General features: G+C 56.6%; 4 protein-coding genes and 1 non-coding gene across 5 annotated transcripts; 4 read left to right on the top strand and 1 right to left on the bottom strand.

The window, feature by feature from the left end:
- Window positions 1-478: 478 nt before the first annotated feature.
- SLS55_005869 (uncharacterized protein) lies at window positions 479-2,283 on the bottom strand (the record flags this gene model as incomplete). The annotated part of the gene is made up of 3 exons (XM_066777310.1): window positions 479-1,647; window positions 1,703-2,071; window positions 2,127-2,283. 3 exons carry the CDS (start codon window positions 2,281-2,283, stop codon window positions 479-481), a joined length of 1,695 nt encoding a protein of 564 aa, XP_066633152.1.
- Window positions 2,284-3,259: 976 nt separating this feature from the next.
- On the top strand, window positions 3,260-5,173 carry SLS55_005868 (uncharacterized protein; the record flags this gene model as incomplete). The annotated part of the gene is made up of 2 exons (XM_066777309.1): window positions 3,260-3,943; window positions 4,079-5,173. 2 exons carry the CDS (start codon window positions 3,260-3,262, stop codon window positions 5,171-5,173), a joined length of 1,779 nt encoding a protein of 592 aa, XP_066633151.1.
- A 1,014-nt stretch (window positions 5,174-6,187) lies between these two features.
- SLS55_005867 (uncharacterized protein) lies at window positions 6,188-7,430 on the top strand (the record flags this gene model as incomplete). The annotated part of the gene is made up of 2 exons (XM_066777308.1): window positions 6,188-6,528; window positions 7,079-7,430. The coding sequence occupies 2 exons, from the start codon at window positions 6,188-6,190 to the stop codon at window positions 7,428-7,430; spliced, it is 693 nt and encodes a 230-aa protein (XP_066633150.1).
- Window positions 7,431-8,245: 815 nt separating this feature from the next.
- SLS55_005866 (uncharacterized protein) lies at window positions 8,246-14,057 on the top strand (the record flags this gene model as incomplete). The annotated part of the gene is made up of 4 exons (XM_066777307.1): window positions 8,246-8,380; window positions 8,429-8,578; window positions 8,627-12,517; window positions 12,567-14,057. The coding sequence occupies 4 exons, from the start codon at window positions 8,246-8,248 to the stop codon at window positions 14,055-14,057; spliced, it is 5,667 nt and encodes a 1,888-aa protein (XP_066633149.1).
- A 3,705-nt stretch (window positions 14,058-17,762) lies between these two features.
- SLS55_005865 lies at window positions 17,763-17,851 on the top strand. Its single transcript has one exon. It is a non-coding gene; the product is annotated as a tRNA-Asp (tRNA).
- The last annotated feature ends 2,865 nt before the right edge of the window (window positions 17,852-20,716 follow it).

Genomic DNA, 20,716 nt, shown 5'->3' with positions numbered 1-20,716 from the left:
GTTGGAGTCTCTGCAGCGGGAAAATCTCTCGTCTCCTGACACTCGATCCGCCCGGTCTAGGGCTGCTGTCATGCGAAGCCTTCACATGTGGCCTGCTCCCCTGCAGCCCGCATCGGGAGCCATCACCGAAAATAGGCGCGCGGATTTAGTGGACCGGTAAGGACCGCATTGCACTCGACGGCACAGCTACTTGCACAGGAGTCTACTCTTGCCAGACTTGTTAATGAGAACCATCCGCGTCTTCCGGTGGTGGGCTTACGCATCAGCCCCTGAGCGTGGACGTGGCTCCGATCACTGTACAGCTGTGGATTACAAAGTAGGTTGGAGAGTGGCGAAACAGCAGGACCCACTCTACGGAGTAATAGGGCTATAGTGATATAGATTATGAGGAGAAAAAAAGAGAAAAAAGCAAAGACGCTGTGCCGCGGACCGTCGTCAAATCATGTTTTCGGCTGACTCGTCACCACTTCGATCCACCTCACGCGTGCTCGACCTTCTCGACCTGCACCTTCACCTCCTGCTTGTCCACCGTCGAGCTGCTCGTGGACCCGGCCCCGGCCACGAACTGGTCCACGACCGTGGTCCTGAACTTGCGCGCCGACACCTTCCGCTCGAACAGCACGTCCATCTCGGCGTAGGTGCGGCCCTTGGGCTCCGGCAGCCGGAAGTACGTCCACACACAACACAGCAGGCACGACGCGGCCCAGAAGAAGCCCGTCTTGGCGCCCCAGTTCCAGGCCGACGGGTTGAGCATGCGCGGGGTCAGGATGTTGCTGACGAGCCCGGTGACGTTGTACAGGATGCGGGCGAGCACGACCGTCTTCGCGCGCAGCCGGTTGGAGCTGAGCTCCGACACGAGCGAGTAGCAGACGGGGCCGACGGTGGCGTCGTAGATGAACGTGTACACCAGCAGGCAGCTGCCGACCGCCCACTGCGCCGCCGCGTTGGAGCGCGACACGATGCCCAGGCAGCCGATGACGGCCAGCATCACGAACATGCCCACCTGCCCGCCCAGGTACAGCGTGCGCCGCCCGCACCAGCCCATCAGCGCCCACGACGACACGGTGCCCACCGCCCCGAGCGCGTACTGCGCCATCGACATGGTGAAGCTGTGCTCGGTGCTCATGCCCGCCTGCTGGTAGAAGTAGGTCGAGAAGCCCATGAAGCTGCACGCCCCGCACAGCGTCTGGATCGCCCACGTGAGCGTCACCACCTCGGTGCGCCGCAGGTCCGTCCCCGTGAAGCAGTCCTTGTACGACGTGCCCGCCGAGTGCGCCTTCTCCAGCTCGTTGGTCAGCTCCATCATCGCCACCGTCTCGTCCGCGTTGAAGTTGGGGTCCTTGGCCGACGACGTGAGCCGGAGCAGCGCCTTCTTGGCGTCGTCGCGCCGCTCCTTGCGGATGAGCCACCACGGCGACTCCGGCGCGTAGCACAGCCCGACGATGATGGGGATCGGCCACAGCCACTGCAGCGCGAAGGGGATCTTGTAGCCCCACTTGTCGCTGCGGCTGAGCATGGCGCGGAGCACCGAGGATGCGATCAGTTGGCCGATGACCCAGCAGAGGTTGATGTACGTGGTCAAGTACGCGCGGAGGGCAACGGGGCACACTTCGGCAGCGTATGTGGTGGTGATGGTCTGGAACACGCCTGGGATGGTTTGGTCAGAGTCAAGTGATACGTGAGCGGCGGTTGGGAAACTCACCCCACGGAATCCCGCACAGGATCTGGCCAATGAGTAGAGTGACGGTGTTCTCGGCGAAGAAGACAACGAAGATGAAGGCGATGACGCCAGCCAGCGCGGCGATCATGGTCTTCCTGTATCCGAACCGCTCGGCCGCAATGCCGTTGACCAAGAGTCCCAAGATCTCACCAATCAGCGCAGCGTTGCTGATGGCCGACTGCCACGCGGCAGTGAGCTGATAGGTGCCATCGGGCAGCTGCACGCCAAAGGCCTTCTGGAAAGGCCCGTAGGCATACAGGTTGTTGATCAGCACCTTGTCGAACCCCTCCATGACAATGCACGTCGACAAAAAGACGGACCAGCCCACAGCGTAGGGGTATGTCTTGAGACCTGTGGCGTCATGGTCAGACCACGGTGAAGGGTTCGATGGTGTGATGGTACCAACCTTGCCACAGGCTCATCTTCTGCTCGGCATGGGTGGCATTGGCGGCATCGCGGGCCAGGTCCTCGAGGTGAGTGTGGCTGACGGACATTTGGCGGATCTCGTCGGCACCCATGGCCACGACCTTGGGCTCCGAGGCGCTCTCCCGGCGGGCAGTCATGCTGGCGAAGACTGATCGAGTGCAAGAGATAGGAGAATTGATAGAGCTCGGCCAGAGTAGGGAGGTGGTAGCTTGCAGAGTGCAGGAGTCAATGCAGAGCGAGGAATCCGGGGAACTATATAGGGCGGCGCATGGTGTTTAGCGACAGCTGCCAGGTTTGGGTAGGACGGCCGTGATGGAGCCCGTGGAAGCGGATCGCCACCGGACGACAAGGCTCTAGAAGGGCGGGAGAGAGGCTAAAAACGCCCGCTTTTTCCGCTGCAGTCTAGAGCGGGCCGAGATTGAGCGAATTGTATAGGCCGTCAACGACGCAGCAGCCCATGCTCTTGTGCTTGGCTGCTAAGGCCTGCACCGGGCGGGAAGGCGCGGCAGGCGTCACAAGAGCCGCCTGTTCGCCTGGAATGGGCGTGACTTGGCGTGGAGTTACCCCAGATTTGCGGAGGGAGCGCGGAGAAGCTGCGCTGACACCGATCCCGGCCCGACATTGGACAAATGGCAGCCGCCGCATCCGCCGGTTCGGAGCCCATCTCATGTCGGACCGACACTGCGCCAATGAGAGCCGGACGGGAGACCCTCGTCGTCCCCGCTTCGCCCTGGATCTCCTCTGGAGCTTCCGCTTTGCGTAGTGCAAACAGGCGATAGTGGAACGGTTGTGCGGAGCATCGCGGTTTCCCAATTCCGACCACCAGAAACACTGGCCATAAAGGACGGCGATTCCAACCTCTCTGAGGATCAAGCCACCCACCTCTTTTTGCTTTTGGCCCTTGCCTAGCTTCCCCGGTCCCGCTCCTGAGTTTTTATCGCGCTCTCCCAGCTGTCGGGGTCATCACCGCCGGACTTCTTACCTGATTGTCCGCGCCTTTATATTTTCTCCGGGGCTTCAACACATCCCCGCAATAGCTGACCTTCCCCGCGACCTCGCCTAATTCGCAGGCGCCACACACGCCCTCTGACACGGACCGAACCACGCCCAATCATGACCATCATCGACGATCCCTGGTGGAAGAATGCTGCCATCTACCAAATCTACCCGGCGAGTTTCAAAGACTCCAATGGAGACGGCCTGGGCGACCTACCAGGCATCCTCTCCGAGCTCGACTACATCAAATCCCTCGGCGTAGATGCCATCTGGATCTGTCCCATGTACGACAGCCCTCAACATGACATGGTAAGCGCACCCCTTGTCCCCATCCCGAGCGCCATCCTCACATGCCAACAGGGCTACGACATCTCCGACTACGAGAAGGTGTACCCGCCGTACGGCACGGTCGAGGACATGGAGCGCATCATCGCGGCCAGCCACGAGCGCGGGCTGCGCGTGCTGCTGGACCTGGTCATCAACCACACGTCGGACGAGCACGCGTGGTTCAAGGAGTCGCGCCGATCCAAAGACAGCCCCAAGCGCGACTGGTACGTCTGGCGGCCGGCCAAGCTCGACGCGCAGGGCCGCCGCCAGCCGCCGAACAACTGGCGCAGCAACTTCGGCGGCAGCGCCTGGGCCTGGGACGAGCCCACCCAGGAGTACTACCTGCACCTCTTCTGCCCCGAGCAGCCCGACCTCAACTGGGAGAACCCCGAGACGCGCGCCGCCATCTACGAGTCCGCCATGGAGTTTTGGCTGCGCAAGGGCATCGACGGCTTCCGCGTCGACACGGTGAACGTACGTTGGCAGTTTCCCTTCTTTTCGTGACGACGAAAGCATTCCCGCATCCCTCCCCTCCTCCCTTCCAGGTGCCGAAAGAAACCGCTCCAACCACTCCCGGCAACCCACCAAACTAACGCCTTCCCCCCGCAGATGTACTCCAAACCCCCCACCTACCCCGACGCCCCCATCACCGACCCGCACTCGCCCTACCAACCCGCATCCGCACTCTACTGCAACGGCCCGCGCATGCACGAATTCCTCACCGAAATGCACGGCATCCTCTCCAAATACCCCTCCCCCCGCGCCATGACGGTCGGCGAGCTCCCGCACACGCACTCGCGCGCGCACGTCCTCCGCTACGTCTCCGCGCGCGCCAAGCAGCTCGACATGACCTTCATGTTCGACGTCGTCGACGTCGGCTTCGGCGCCGTGCAGCGCTTCGACACGGCCCCTCGTTCATGGACGCTGCGGGACCTGAAAGACGCCGTGATGCGCACGCAGGACCTGATCGACGGCACGGACGCGTGGACGACGTCGTTCATGGAGAACCATGACCAGGCGCGGTGCGTGTCGCGGTTCGGGGGCGATGCGACGGAGGAGGTGAGGACGCGCAGTGCGATGATGTTGGCGGTGATGCTGGCGTGTTTGAGTGGCACGCTGTTTGTGTATCAGGGGCAGGAGATTGGGATGGTGAATGCGCCGCGGGAGTGGGGGTTGGAGGAGTACAAGGACGTGGACAGCAGGAACTTCGCGGCGTGGATGGAGGAGAGGTATGGGAGAGAGGAGGGGATGCCGCGCGCGATGGCGGCGCTGCAGCATTTGGCGAGGGATCATGCGAGGTTGCCGATGCAGTGGGATGGCGGGAGGCAGGCGGGATTTACGACGGCCGAGAAGCCGTGGATGCGCGTGCATGATAATTGGAGGGAGGTGAATGTCGAGAGGGAGCTGGCCAGGAAGGATGGCGTGTTGGCGTTTTGGAGGCGCATGTTGAGGTTGCGGAAGGAGTTTGCGCCGAGTTTGGTGTATGGGACGACGAGGATTTGGGATCTGGAGAATGAGAAGACGTTTGTGTTTGAGAAGGTGGGGAAGGGACAGAGTGCTGTGGTCGCGCTGAACTTTACAGGGGAGGAGGTGCCGGTGGAGTTGCCGGGGAAGGAGGGGAAGAGGTTGGTGGTGGGTAATTATGCGGATGAGGTTGAGGGTGTGTTGAGACCATTTGAGGCCAGGGTCTGGGTTGGCGCGTGAAAGAGGAACGCGGAGAGATTAGAGAAGTGAAGTAGATGATAGCACCTAGTGATAGATGACGCTTTACGACCTTTTTTTTTTTTTTTCGGATTGGGACGCCTGGACCAAGCTTTCAGTCGGGTTAGTACTTTAGGAAGAAATAATGGTTTGAGTGGAATCCTCAGCATAAGTTGAATGCACTAATACCTTTCCTTCCAACCCGTCTCTGCTCCCTCTAATTTCTCAGATCTACTATTCGCAGAGTATCAGTTATCCTCTATTGGTCTTTCCTAATTCATCGATCTACTACAACCTTTCAAACCAGGATTTGATCAGCTTCCTCGGATCAGCATGCCTAGGAAAGCTTCCGTCAATCCATCGGGATGTCCGAAAGCTGCAATCACTTGTATTGCTGCTGTGCTCGTCGCGCGTCGCCAGCATCGGCTTCGATTCGGTGAGATTATGCCCCTTGTTCATACTTGCATCTGCGGGATTGCTTGTGTGGAAGAAAACCTCCCGTCTCCGCGGCCCACGTTTTGCGGGCGGTCAGGGTGGCCAGCGTACCATGGATACGGTCTACCAAGTCCCTTCTCGCAGAACATTGAAGAGACAAACCTTGGCACCAGGTACGGCCGCGTGACTGGCGAGAAAACTCAGAATCGTACATCTTTCGCTCTGGTTTACAGACTAAAAGTATTTTTATCAGCCTTACATGTCCAAATGTTGAGACATGGGAATGGATGGGCATCACGAATCTCTCGCATTGTAGCAGCGGCGGGCTTTGCCCAGAAGCGGTAGTAAAATCGGATTTCTGGGCTTCATGCACGGCCATGGCACTGCCTTAACAAGGTGCTAAGACCAACGACCCAAAAAAGTCTACAAATGGTCGTTCCCACGTGGCCGCACGCACGGTTCGCGATATTACCAAATGCATCCTTAGTGCTTTAACCAGGCCTCGAAAAGTCTATAAAAACTAACATCCGTACTACTTGTAACCCAACACTCGCCCTCTCTCCCTTCTCGGAGTTCAACAAAATGCGTTTGTCTACCGCCATCGCCCTCCTCTGCGCCGCCGCGGCGAGCGCCGCCACCGTCAAGCCCACCCATCGTGTCAGCGTCCCTGACTGGAGGCTCTGGACGGAGGGGGACCAAACGAGTAGCGTTCGCTTCACGATCGAGAACGACGACCCCAAGAAGCCCAAGTACAATTGTCAAGGCGAGGAGGCCGACCTCAAGAACAACACCCTTGTGCAATGCTTCCGCGACCAAAACACCGAGAGCTCCACGCCGACCACGTACTGGTTCGGTCTCACTCACGAAAAGTTTCCCAGCTCCGGGGATTACAAGTTGACCTTGGCTCAAGCGGTCGGGACGAAGTAAGTGACGTGCTCGTTCCCTATTGCTCGGGGAGGGGAGGGGAGGGGACGGGAGGAGCGAGGCCGTGCGTGTGGAAGCTGACGGATTTTGCTGCAAATAGTCCCCAGTACCGGACTGTCGATTCGGTGTCGGATATCGGGCCCCTCACCTGCTACACAAAGGCCGGAATGCCAAGCAAAGTCTGCCATTGGGCGCATAGAATCACCATGTTCCTCTAGTAAGGAAGTTGGAGGAGGTGGGTTTGCATTAGTAGCTAGCAAGCAATACATCACCAAGTTAAGAATCGTATTTGTCGTTTCTCAACCTCAACTTCCGCCCCGCTATGGCCAGGTGGCTCGAAGAGCCCTTGCACAGACTATGTTGTAGAGCACACTGGTTCGGACGAGTGGAGATGCCGCTGGCCAAGCATTGGATTGGATATGCGGACGACCATGGTGCCACGGCTGGTTGGGTATGGCCGCCAACGACTTTTGGCCGCACCAACCATGGAAGCCCTACCCAGCCCTATGAATCTCTATATAACCAACAGGCGTGTGCTGCAATCCCCAGAACCTCCTCCAACCCCATCAAAATGCGTTTGTTTACTGTCCTCGCGCTCCTCGGCGGCGCCGCCGCCATCATCAGTCCCGACCATAAACCAGAACCGCGCGTGGAGCGCTATCACATAGGGCCACTCACCATCTACGACAATGTCAAAGACGCAATCGATTTCGCCACCTTCACGCTCCCGGGGGTCGACGTTATGTGTTTCGGCAACAGCAGCCAGCTCGCCGAGGGCACCGGCGCATGCAATGTCGACAATTACCGGTTCGGGCTCACCGGCAGCATGGTCCGCGGCTGGAAGGAGTACAACCTGACGGTATGGAAGAAGGGGGAGTTCGACACGAAGCAAAACAAGTAGTAAGTGACCTGCTTCTCTCTTCTGAAGCCCGAGGCGTATTGGAGCTGACTGATGTGTTGCAAATAGTGTGATTCGCAAGGGCAACTTGCAGTTCCACCCCGCCAATTGCCAACCGTTTGGAGCCTTTGGTCGTTCCAACTGGGCCAAGCACATGTTCTGCATTCATGGGTATTATAAGCCGTTTATAGATATCCCTTTTTATGGAGAATATGTAGAATAGCTCTTATACGTCGGTGAGGAAGCTAGAGGAGATGGATTTGCATGATGATGAATGCCATTCGCTTTCAGTTATTTTGAGAAACGGAAATTGAGTCAACGGAATGAATGCCACGCGTTCCAGCGGGAGAGGAACCGTCTCCCCCAAGGCCGACGCCGAGAGGCGAAGCAATGGTTGAGAGCGTGTGCAAGGGTGAGACGATGTGTGGGTGGCTGGTGAGATGACGAGGACAAGGAAGACGGCGATGACGATGGTGCAGAGGAACGGCGGGTGCGAGGCGGGCGGCAGCTACTTAGTCGGACCCTGGTGCCTGGCGCGCCAAGACCGGAGTTGACGCGTGGGCTTTTGTGGGAGCTCTTGCCTCTTGCCCGCGGCCGCGACGACTCGGGACTGCGCAATGCGCCGAGCTGAGCCGTGACATCTCCCTGATGCACCATGTCGCTTGATCCGCAGTCGCAGGCCCGCGCTGCCTCGCCCTCCAGCTCCGGCCGCCAATCGCCCGCGGTGCGCTCGCCTCGACGCCCACTCGAGGACGGTATGTACGTCGTGCGCTGGAGCTCCACCAAGCTTCGAGAAAGCTGCCAGCCCCCGCTCACCCATGCCTGCAGCTCCCCTCAAGAAGGACAAGGCCTTCCGCCGCTACGAGTCCAACGTCGAGCGCGCCCTCGCCCTGTTCGACACCCCGCAGCAAGAATGGGCTGACTACATTTCCTTTCTGGGCCGCCTGTTGAAGGTACGCCCACGCCCGGCCCCGACCCGCCTAGCTGCTCACCTGTTGCAGGCCATCCAGACGCACCCCCAAGACGTGCCCCATGTCCCCCACAGCGCCACCATCGCCACCCGCTTGGCCCAATGCCTGAATCCCTCACTGCCCTCGGGCGTGCACCAGAAAGCCCTCGAGGTCTACGCCTACATCTTCTCCATTCTCAAGGTCAGCCGCGCCCACATTGCGCTGCGAGGCATTGGCTCACCCTCCTAGAACTCCGCCCTCTCCCGCAATCTCCACGTCTATTTCCCAGGCCTTGCCTCCGTCCTGTCCTTCGCCTCGCTCTCCGTCCGCCCTGCCTTTCTCTCCCTCATCGAGACCTACGTCCTCGCCGTCGACGCGCAGGCGCTACGACCCGCCCTCAAATCAATAATACTGTGCCTTTTGCCCGGCTTGGAAGACGAGACCGCCGAGGACTTTGAGCGCATCCTGCACATTGTGGACAAGCTGCGGTTTACAATAAGTGGTGACGAGGCGCGCAAGAATGACGGTGCTGGCGACGCGCAGGACTCCTACTTCTGGCAGTGCTTCTTTCTGGCCACCATCACCAATGCTCCCCGCCGCCAAGGAGCCCTCGCCTATCTCGTTCGAAGGTTACCGCAGTTCGGAACAAAACAGAGACGGAATTCGGTAGTCACCACCGAGGACGATGATGTGCCCGCAGAGGCGCTGTCCATGGCCGCAGAGGCTGCCATTGCGCCGGAGCCGGGCTTGCTGATTAGGTGTTTTGCTGCGGGTCTTGGTGACAGCCAACTCCTGGTCCAAAGAGGGTACTTGGACCTCCTGGTCAACTCGTTGCCGCTGCATTCCGAAGTTCTCCAAGTGCGCATCGATGGGAAGGATCTGGAACGACTGGTATCGGCCGCCGCCGGCGTTGTCACGAGAAGGGACATGAGCCTGAACCGGAGACTTTGGTCATGGTTCCTGGGACCCGACCCTGGTACCGACGGTGACGGGGCGGATGGGCAAGCGGATCCCACGAGTCCCGTGGATGACGTCAACACACATCACGCCGTCTATTTCCAGAGATATGGCTTGAAACCTCTTACGAATGGAATCATGTCCATGATCAACACTCGCGACCAATCGCCCGCTGCACATGCAAAGCCTTTCCGAGTTTGCTTGTCTCTGATGGATCGGTGGGAGGTGGGCGGACTCCTTGTTCCGTCTGTATTTCTGCCGCTCCTGGAAAGTGCTCGTAATTACGGCGAATCGACCAGCAAGGAGAACTTCGAGGAGGTATTACGTAGTGCCAGCATCTTCTTCGATGGCGTGGAAAGCGGACTCATCTGGGGCAAGTTGTTCGAACTCCTGGATGAGGCCATGCCAGAAAATATCAAAGATCGCGGCGAGGTGTTGCAGAAGTTGAAGCTCGCCAAGTTCATCATCACTCGGTTCAACATCCGGGAAGAGGAGATGTTGCTCCATCACATTCCTTTGGTAGCCTGTGCTACGCTTCTAATGCTCAACCACACCCCACCTTCAGTCAACAATCAGAATGCTACGGAGAATTCCATCTTGACAACGAAGCTGGAAATTGTGGACATTCTGGTCCAGAGTATATCCGACCGCGCACTCGTTGACAAGGGTTCTGAGGACAAGGCTACGCCCAGCGTTGAACTCGTACGAGCATTCTATAACGAACAGCAAGGAAATCTCGAAACGAAAGGCGCCCCGTGCTCCTTTGTCCAGCTGAGAGATTCGTTATTGAGAGAGACAGTAACCTTTTTCATCCACTCTCTCCGTGCCAGCACTTCCGACATCATGAAAGAGACCAGCACAAAACTGCTCTCTAACATCTTGTCAAGAGTCTCTGATGCGACTGTTGTCAGCAGCAAGGATCTGTTGGCGGCATTCGAAGACGCTATCAGAGTGGAGAAATCCCATGGTGGTTCTGAACACTGTATTCCTTTCTCTTCAATCATCGCCGTCACGACAATAATGACGGCATTCCAACCCAGCAACGTGTCACCCGCTTTCTTCCCGCCCGAGCGCATGCCGGATCTTGTGAATTCCTTAGTGGTGTCCATCTGGTACTACCTATCTCCTTTCCGACCAAAGTACCATGTCGAGGCAGTACGGTGCTTGTGGCAACTTCAGGCCATGACCGCATCAGACCATCTCGTTGAAGCTGCCGTGACTTCACTGATGACGCAGGCAACAAGAAATACCACCAAGTCCGGTTCAGCAGATGCGGCCGATGCTGGCCGCCGCTTGGCGGTACTCTGGACCCATACTATTCACGAACAGAACCAACAGGCCCAGAAACCCAGCAGACTTTCCAGACGAACGAGCGGCTTGCCGGTTTTGAGCGGCCTTAACGGTTTAGTGGGAGGCTACCAATCCGTTCTGACTCGGCCACTCTTCTTGCTCCTGGACGCTCTGGCAGAGGAAGGCACTGAACTCTTCTTCTATGTCCGGACCTGGCTTCAGGACCTGCCCAGTTTGAACCGCGTCTTTGACATAATCATGTCTCATCTTCAAAGTCTCCACTGCATCAAGTACCAGTCAACAGACCAATTGGAGGCGTCAGCCTCTCGACCTCCTGTTCTGATAGACGACTCGAAGGAGTGTCTATACCACATGCAACAGCTGCTCAATATCTTTCGTTGGTCTTCCGATCATACCTGGGTTGTCCTCTCCAAAGACTACGTCCCAGTCATGGACCCATCTGCAAACGAGGAGCAGGAGTTGATGCTGCAGAATCTGTTGGTCCGCATCTGCATGCGTGCACTTTCTGTTTCGGGCTCGGCGAAATCAACCGGATCAGAACCGCATATCGAGGCCCTCTACCGAACGACCATCTCGACCATCCGCGCAATCTTACTAAACCCTTACTCTTTGCCACTCAAGGATCTCGAGTTGGAGTCGTTTCTCATGGCTCGCCTGCAATCTGCCAGCCCATCGTTGCAATCCTTGTTACTCGAAGCCACGCTGGCTGCTCTTCAACTCCGCCTGCGCGCTGTGGTGCCGGTGTCACCTGTGGAGCAAAGAATGTCCCGAGAACGTACCGGTAGTATTCGCGAATCAGTGGATAAAGCTGTGGAGGAAGAAATTCCCGTGATTGCGCCGCCACCTCAATTGGTCGAGTGCCTCAGAAACGGGTTCTCCTCTCCATCAAGCCGACTGGTTCTGGACGACTGGGTCAAATTCCTGATTGAAGTCTTGCCTCTCTTTGCCGACACAATTTTCCAGAACCTACTTCCCTTGGTCGAGTGTTTATGCAAGCAGATTCAATTGACGTTCGGCCAGCTCAAGTCAACATTCAGCCAATCGGTCCACCCAGGCTCGATCTCACCAGAATCCACGCTGATTGCGTTGATGAATGGATTGGAACAGATTTTGGCAAATGCTCATCAGCGACTTGTCCTGCAGGAAATGAAGGTCACCACAGTGAAAACACCGGAGCAGCCTCAGGGCTTCTTTGGCAACATGGTTTCTGGTGTCTTCGCCAACGAAGCTAACCAGACTCGAGCTGTCACTGCGAACAGCAGACTGACCGTCCTTCTTTGCTTCCAGGACACGGTTCGCATTTGCTTCGGCATCTGGTCTTGGGGAGGCTATGGCCATTCCAAGCATGATCATACCTCTCTTGCGTCTTTTGGATACACGTCCTTGCGGATGAGAAACAGGGCCAGACGTATTCTTGAGCATTTGTTCACTGCGGAGACCTTGGAGTGTCTTGAAACGTTAGCCGTCGTCTGGTGTCGGTCCCCGCGAGCAAGTCAAGAAGCGAACGCCGTCATGAGCCTTCTCAACGTACTCAATGGGTCAAGCCCCAAGCACACAACGCCTGCGATTTTCAATGCCGTCTACAGCAGAACAAACCCGCACGCACTGGACCCGCACCGCATGTCGACTTTGACATCCGACCTTGCTGATACCGATTTGGTGGCGTTTTTGGTTGACTACACCAAATCTCTGGAAGACGACGCAATGGACGAGATCTGGCCGGACTGTTTGACATTCCTGAGGGACGTCCTGGCCAACCCTATGCCGCATCGTCAGATTTTACCTGCGCTGTTGGAATTCACTGCCACACTTGCGGAGAAGGTTGACAACACGAACTTTGGCGAGCAGCGCCGCATGCGCCGTGACCTAGGGGTGAGTCTGATAGTCAATCTGCACGTTTTCTGTACTGACGATATATCAGGATCTCTTCATGCGCCTGCTGACGGCTACATTCACAACCCGTCCAATGGGCTACTTCCAAGACACTTCATCAATGTCCATCGACAAGATCCCGGAGGAGAACGGCAGCACTGCTACTCGGTCTTCGGACATTGTAACCGTCTTGGTGTCGATACTTCCCAAGCTTCCCCTCATTCTCGTCGACAATGACAGGATCGCGAATGCGGCTACGTCTATCAGTACCAATGTCATTGGTCCCGCGTTCCGCGCAAAGGCTTTCCCCGAGACCGTCTCGCCTCTTCTACTCGACCTCATATATGAGCTAACACGCACTTCTTCGCTCCCGGCCGCTACCAAGGCGTGGAAGCGCGATATTGAAGCAGCATTCAACGACACCAAGTTCTTCGCCACCGAAACGAAGCTGGCACTGGAGAAGTGGCTACCTGTCCTCCGCATGTGGAGTCAAAACGACAAGGACCGCATGCCAGAGCTGCTCTCCCGTCTCAGCGCCCCCACCACGGCAGGTATCATGTTCGGCGTCGGCGCAACAAGCGCGCGGCTCGAAGCGGACCGCAAGACGCAGCTCAACCTGCGCCGTATGACCATCCTCGTCCTCGCCAACCCCGAAGACACATACACCATCAATCTTGGCGGCATCCTGGAGAAGCTCACGGAGCTCCTCACCGCGACGCCCGCATCCTCGCCCTCGTCGGCCACGCGCGCCGACATCTTCCTGCTGCTGCGCGCGCTCGTCCTGCGCATCTCGCCCGTCCACCTCGCGCCCGTGTGGCCGGTGATCACGGCGGAGCTCACGCACGCCATCGCGTCGGTGCTGCCGGACGACGGCAACAGCGAGCGGTACAACAACCTCTCGGTGCTGCAGGCGTGCAAGCTGCTGGACACGCTCGTCACCACGGCGCACGACGACTTCCAGCTGCACGAGTGGCTGTTCCTGACCGACACCATCGACGCCGTCTACCGGCCCGCGCTCGACTGGCGGCCCGTCGCGCTCGTCGACGAGGTGGCCGAGGCGCTGCAGGAGAGGCTGGCGAACAATGCCGCCGCCACCGCTGCCAGTGCGGCGGCGGATGAGCCTGCTTCTGCCTCTTCGGTCGTGGCGGCGGACGATGGTGATGCCGCCGCCTCCTCGCTCAATAGCCCCGCGACCACCACGACTAGGACCACTGCCGCCGCGACGACATCGACATCGACAACAAACAGAGCAACAACCGACCAAGGTAGTAGTAGTAGCAACAACAACAGCGACGAAAACAAGCGCCGCTCCCTCCTCCAGCCCGTCGTGCGCGCCGCGCAGGACGCCGGCGTCCTGGGCGACTCGGCCGACGCAAAGGCCATGGCCAAGACGGATTTCGTCGCCCGCGTCGTCGGCCCCTTCCTCGGCCAGCTGAGCATCTTGGCGTTCGAGGAGACGTACCGCATGGGATGGCCGGATTTGGAAGAGGTGGCGGCGGAGGTGGCGGGGGATGTGTTTGATGAGGGGGGGATTGTTTGATTTCTTTATTTTATTTGGCCCCTTTTTTGGGGGAAAAGGGGGGGGGGGGGCTTTTTGAGTGGTGGGGTGGAATGGTTCTCTTTCTGAGTGGTGGAGTGGAATTCTTTGTGGTGGAGTGGAATCGATGGAATCGATAGAATTGATGGAATTGATGGAATGGAGGGTTTGTATGCGTCTTTGCTCCTCTCTCCTCTTGCTTTCTCCTGTGATTGATTTCTATTCTTGCTTGTTTGGTTCTTCCTTTCCAGAGCAGGTGAGTGCTTGCGCCTCCGCGCATTGCGTCGTTCACGAGGACTTGACTTGGGATTGTGTGCCATGCCATGCATGCGTCGACGAAGCACAAAGCACACGAACTGGGTCTGTCTGTCAGGCGAACAGAGAGGGGAGAGTGGTGGTGGTTATGCGCGCGGATGTGTATGTCACGGGGGTGGAAACACCTGTCGTTCACCCACCCCAAGTACAGTACATCGCCATGTATAAAAGCAAGACCCACCTCTTCCGTTCTTCTTCTTCTCTCCGCAACAGGTCAACGGCGGTCGGCCGACCCGCTTGCTTCCATGGGCAGTTGACCTACGACTGCTGTGATACACTATACTCGGCTCGCCCTCGCCCTCGTCATATACCCCGATTCACTCCTCTTTCTCCTCTTCCTCCGTTGTCGTCGCCGCCGCAGCAGTGTGGTTTGTTCGTGACGAGCTGGTGGTGTTCATCAGCATGCTTGACGCTGCTATTCGGCATCATCGAGCGTTTGTGATGAGGGGCGGCGGCATCGGCGGTTGTTGTTGCTGTTGTTCGTGATGGTGTCGGGATGGGGCTGGGGAGGGAGTTATGGGGGGTTTTGTGTCGCGGAGGGAGGGGAGTGTGGGAAGAGAAGTGTGCAGCACGAGTACGGTCATTTCGTTTTCGAAGGGAAAAGAACAAGCCGTGTACCGGTGGAGACCGTATGCGCTTCCGGCAGTCGAAGACCATAGTTCCGTTGGAGTTACCTCCACTGAAGGCTCTGTTGTCCAGAAAAGAAAGATGGAGTTGTGGTGGATGGTGGGAGGTTTTATGCAGAGGTGAGGACGCTGCTGGGGAGGCGTTCCCGCTGACGGGGTGAGCGGGGACCTGGGCGCGTGAGGAGGGGCGAGATCGGTTGAAGACTGGCTGGTGGCAGCTGACCTGGTTCGGCGGATGTGCCGGGCATGTGGTTGGAATTGGGCACGAGTCGAGGTTTGCACTTGCGTTTGGCTGCCTACAAAACGCAGATGCTTGTCGGCCTTGCTCACTTTCTTTTCTGCAACAAACGAGCTTTGGTCTCTTTTCGAATGCGCGTGGGCAAAGTGCACTCGTGGAGCAAAGCGTTGCTCGCACACTGCACTGCGCCCTTCTCGCTCTTTTCGCCATTCATTCAAATCGGTTTCTCCCTCTCGCCCGCCCTCCTCGTCTTGAAACAAGAGAAAATGCACACTGACGCTCAGCACATCACGATCATGACCCTCTTCATCAACGACCATTCGTGATGGCGCTCATCATTAGCACTACATGTGGAACTGCATCGCAACTCACACCGGTAAGGTTGAGAAGTGACCTCCTTCCGTCGCCGAGGCGACAGAGAACGCAAAAGTCAGCACCGAATGTCGCAACATGGACACGGCGGAAGCCACAAGCCAGTCAGTGTACGATTGTAGGTTGGTGCTCTCCCGCAGTTTCAACTTTCAACTCTCCTTCGAGATAGTCACCCCTCCCAAGGCTCTGTTGTTGAGCAGAACGGAGAGGAAGGTGCGGTGAAGGAGGTTTTTATGGGGAGGCGGACTGCGTCGTTGAGTGGGTATCACGCGGTGGAAGCCGGGGCCTGGTCTCGTGGGCATGGGGAAAGAAAGTTGGCTGGGAGGGTGCAGCTGGCATGCATGTGGGGGCGTGACGGGCTGGGCAAGTGACACATGGGGCTGGGCTTTCGTGGGGGAGGTATAAATTGGAGAGATATCCGAGGAGCTGGTCCTGTTTCGTGGCATGCTGTTGCGGTGAAGTGGTATGCCTTCGTTACCGTCGCATTGGCTTGGTCTTCTTTGTTGGATGAACTGTCTGTGTCAGAGTTGTCTCGTTTAAATAGGCTGGGCGTTTGTTTTGATTAGAGCCATGAGGTGATGCTGTACTTCATGCGGAAACGGTGCATTGCAGCATGAGGCGACAAAGTTGGTGAGAGCCAATGGACGTTAATGATGTAGCCAGAAGTCCTGGAGGTTCGTTTCCCCTTAGGGCCGAAAGTCTTGCCTCGAAATATCACCGGAAGTACCGGCCCAGATGCGATAAAAGGAATGTAGCATGACGACGTCGGGCTAATCATCCGTCTTTCGTGTAGGGACACAGGAGCTAAATACATGCGACAACTCTCCCAACCCTTCCATGCTCAGCTGAGGCACTCATAAGCAGACTGACCGCTGCAGATACCCCGCCATGACTGCACGAGGACGAACGTTATACTGTTTCAGTCGGCGATGCGTGCGGACCTCTCTCTGGATATCTCGCAGCTTGGTCCTGTTAAAAAAGCTCCACATGATCTCTTTCAATGCCAAAACCTCTGTCGTGGCCTTCATTGTCACCTTCTTAACAAGCCCGAATCTCCCGCTTCCCAGAGTCTCGCCTTCATGAAATAGCAGCTCTTGGTTGAGGTTAGATTTGCATTCCAACCCATCGCAGTCTTCAGCCCCGCATATTCAGCACAGTGATAGGTTCGATCTCTGATCTTTTGCGTCGCCGCTGTACTCACTCTCTACATTTCCCTGGTTTGGTGGATCAACGGCGAAGGCCTCGTCTCCGCAAACCCCGGCCGAAAAGCCGACGGCGGAGGCGGGCACAACACTAACGACATCGGCGACGGTCTAGACGCGCGGGGTGAGTGCTACCGGTACAACCAACACCGCCCTCGATATCCCCCGCGGCCTGGACACGCAAGTCCAACCGAGCGTCGCCGCGGAGTTCGCCACCAACACCGGCCTCTTCAGTCCGCCCGCCTCCACCGCTTTTCCGCTGGACAAAGAGCTTGAGGCCGTTCTCGGCTCGCCGGCCGAGAGCTGGTTCCTCGACCCGTTCTCGATCGACGGAGTCAACTTCGACGGTGGGCCGTGAAAACTGGCGCCGGCGACGAGGAATGGCGGTGTGCTTCGCGTCAGGATCGGGTGTAGGCACGAGTCAGGATATGGTAGGATGTTGATGCTGATGATGTAAAAATCCCTCCTGCTTTCTGATATCTGCCCGTGGCGGGGCCTGGTGTTGAGAAGATGCAGATGCATGGTAAGCGCTTTGATCAAGGGAAGTGATACGTGGTCATCCAGTGAACCAATGGGAACGTCTGGAAGGTAGACACTGTGTACCTTTGCATATACTCCTCGAATGGTGGAGAAAAGGAGTAGTGATCGGCTTCTGCTTGTCATTGTGGTGCACAATATTGCCGGGGCCCACAAACGCTCCACATGTATCGCTGGGTAGCAACGTAGCAATGCTATGCGCACATGCTGTTGCCTTGTCTTGCAACGTGTCAACGCTGCTTGTGTGACGATCCCGTTTGCTCAGTCCACCAACCCACCCCTTCACCAAGGTTTGCTCCTGGCAGGAGAAGTTCCCGGGCCTCTCTTGAGCGCTGAATCAGATGCATTACAGTATATGTACGTTGATAAACAAGCTTCTTCCACAACACCTCCATCAGTTCCTCCAAGGAGCTCCTCATCTTCGATGGTCTAGTGGTGATGATTTCCGCTTGTCATAGCCTCTATTACAAGCCGCGGGAGACCGGGGTTCGATTCCCCGTCGGAGAGACTAGCTTTTTGCCTATCGTGACGCCTGGTTTGAAGCTAGACATGGGGTTGAGGTGGTGGCGCAAATTTTTGCACAGGGGTCGGCATGTCACGGGGTCAGCCCGATCCGGTTAGCGCGTAGGGCCGAGCTCGGCCCGAGACGCCGATCTTCCGTCACCCGACAACCGGGAATTCGGGATTTTTTTTTGTTTCTTGTTTGTTGCTGCCATGGGATGGGTGCGGTGATGCCAGAGTGGCAGGCAAGTAAGAGATGGATGAGCTCGTCAGCCTGATAACGAGAAGGGCGTGTTTCTGAGGTTCGAGATTGTAGAACACTCTTGACGTAAGTGCAGATGGTTGATGACAGCACCCGAAAAGCCACTGACCAGGTACTGATGGATTACTTGAAAATGCTCTTGGAGGATAGAGAGGAGCGAAGGCGCTCGATATATCTGAGGGGATCAAGCGATTGTCGAGAGCTATGATCGTGTCTACGTTGCACGGCGGACCTCCCCCTGCGTTATCCATGATTTTTGCGTTATGCTGCGGCTCTCTGTTCGTGGGATCTGAAGAAAGGAAAATCCGACGCACCCAAGTATGGACGCGATAGGTGTTGTTATCCGCGGCGTTATTCATGCTGGCTCGTCTTTTATCTATGATCTGCCTCGGGGGCTCCACGATGATGCTCACTTTCTTCAGAACACACAGAAAAGCTAGATATAGTTAAAGCGTTGCTTAAACGAGTTTCAGTTTCTGGCGCATTGACTTTTGTATATAAGTTGAGAGAAACCCTACTCCTGGCTCTTCAGAGATTGAAAAGTATCCAGCCCTCTCATACGCCCCGTCCGATTGATTGGTCGCATTCTTTAATACCAAACCCTGCACACCGGACCCTGAAACATGGACTATCAGTGCGGTATACTGCTCAGGATAGTAAGAGTTAAAGTCGATCTCCCACCCGCTGTGACGGCCAAACGTATTCAGGATTGACAAAAGGTAATTCCCCTTGTCAGCGAGGACGACCGCTAGAGTTGAACTCCCAGATCTGTCTCCACTATCCTCCTTTGCCTCGTCGAAGTGAACATCTCCTATCGCGTCATCTGGCGAGTATGATTCGACAATCTGCTTACTACGAACCAACGGCATGGTAAAGGCTTCAACAATGAGATGACCGGACACAATCTCCCCGTATGGGTTCTCTCTATCCCGAGGAATGATCTCATGATCAACAAGCTGTAGATCCAAAGGTCCTTTTGGTATCGAGTTCGATGGCGTGATTACCATCTCGTTGGTCACCGCCCACGACCAGGACGGCGCACGATATGGCTGGACATGCTTGCAATGGCCCATCTCGTCGTACCAGAGTAGACCACAGTTGATGTCGGAGCTCCAGAGTCCGGCGAGATAGCGGTCTCCCAGTTCTGGATGCAGCCGCTGAGCCAATCCCGAGAATGCCGGTAGCTTGTCAGAATCATATGTCAGCCTCCGACGTGAATACTCGTTCACTAGTCGGTAATAATCAAGCAGAAGGGCGCGGACGTCGTATATCCCGGGTCGGGGCTGACGTAAGATGCCCGAGTAGAGAACAGGTGACAGATTGTCGTAAGTGATATCAGGAGTTTTGTTTCCAGGTGGGGTACCGTCGGCAGATTCATACCCTTTAGGGCATCTCCAGTATATCTGGCGATTCCCGTAGTATAGGTGTCTTGGTGAAAGCATCGACTCTTGTAGAGTCCATGCACGCTGCTCAAGAGGGCCGCGCATTTGCAAACGACGCATATTTTCTTCGTCGTCATCTAGCCTTTCAACTGTGACCTCGACAGAATTTTCATCGCCTTCCTTCACTCTCATGGCTGTTGGCCTTGGATTGGGAACCGTGTTGAAGCCTTCTTTCAAGATTCCGTGAGTGCTGCCCCGCGAGGATATTGCGGATATTGTGAGAGTTGAGTTGCGGTATACGAGGCCCATCCTCTTGGACTCCTGTTCCCAGTCTCGCTTTGAATCCTGAATTATACACAACGAGTCGATCCACAGGTATTGGATGCCAAGGTGTCGTGTTATAGTGATTGCGTCTTGAAAGTTGGCCGGCAATGACGTGTACGGGACTTCGTTTTGGAATTCGTCCAACGTCTCCGTGGTCAACAATGGCGAGATTTTCCCGCCCCAGCAGTAGCTAAGTGCAATATATTCGGCTTTTACACCTCGCGAGTGAACCAACCGAGGTTCATGAGAACCATGAGATGTTCCAACGTCAATGACTCGTGTGGGGAGTTCGGTGACGACTCCGGAAAGGCAGCACAAATGTGAAGTTCGACAAGCCTTCAGCCACTGTTTCGCAATGGCAAAATTTGTATGCGATCCGAGGTTGGGGTCCACCTGAAGGCGGCCGATCCTGTATTTGCCAACATTTGTGATCCTTCCTGAAGGAGAAAGATCGATCAGCAACATTGTTCTCACGCGAGCAGTACTAGTCTATCAAGCGACATACCGGGAGGCGCACTGAGCCTTAGGAAGAGCGGCGGAAACCCCAAAATCCGATCGTCTCCGTTTTCATCATACTCGCTCATGGGTCCAACCTGAACCATGATGGCGTCGAACACACTGACTTTCTCCAACGGCTCCCCAACATACACATGGTCCGAGTTTAGGCATATCTTAACGTCAGATACAGGAAGCTGTTTGGCGATGGCGTACATGGAGTCTTCAACATCGCACTCTGGTCCAGTCCACTCCGACGGCCACAATGGTCCAGGGGGATCGTACTCGGTAGGCGTGCCTTTGAAACACTCCAGTACCAGTTGGCAGAAGCCGCATCCAGTCTCGCCCGACCTTTCCAGTTCGTGGAAAGAGCGGTGGTGTTGATAGAACGCATGGCGGGGGAACTCA

This window comes from Diplodia seriata (genome assembly GCF_021436955.1).
Source record: "Diplodia seriata strain FDS-637 chromosome Unknown scaffold_5, whole genome shotgun sequence".
NCBI classification, from domain to species: domain Eukaryota; kingdom Fungi; phylum Ascomycota; class Dothideomycetes; order Botryosphaeriales; family Botryosphaeriaceae; genus Diplodia; species Diplodia seriata.
Note: the sequence above shows the minus strand (reverse complement) of the source record. Positions and strands in the feature narration are given on the sequence as shown.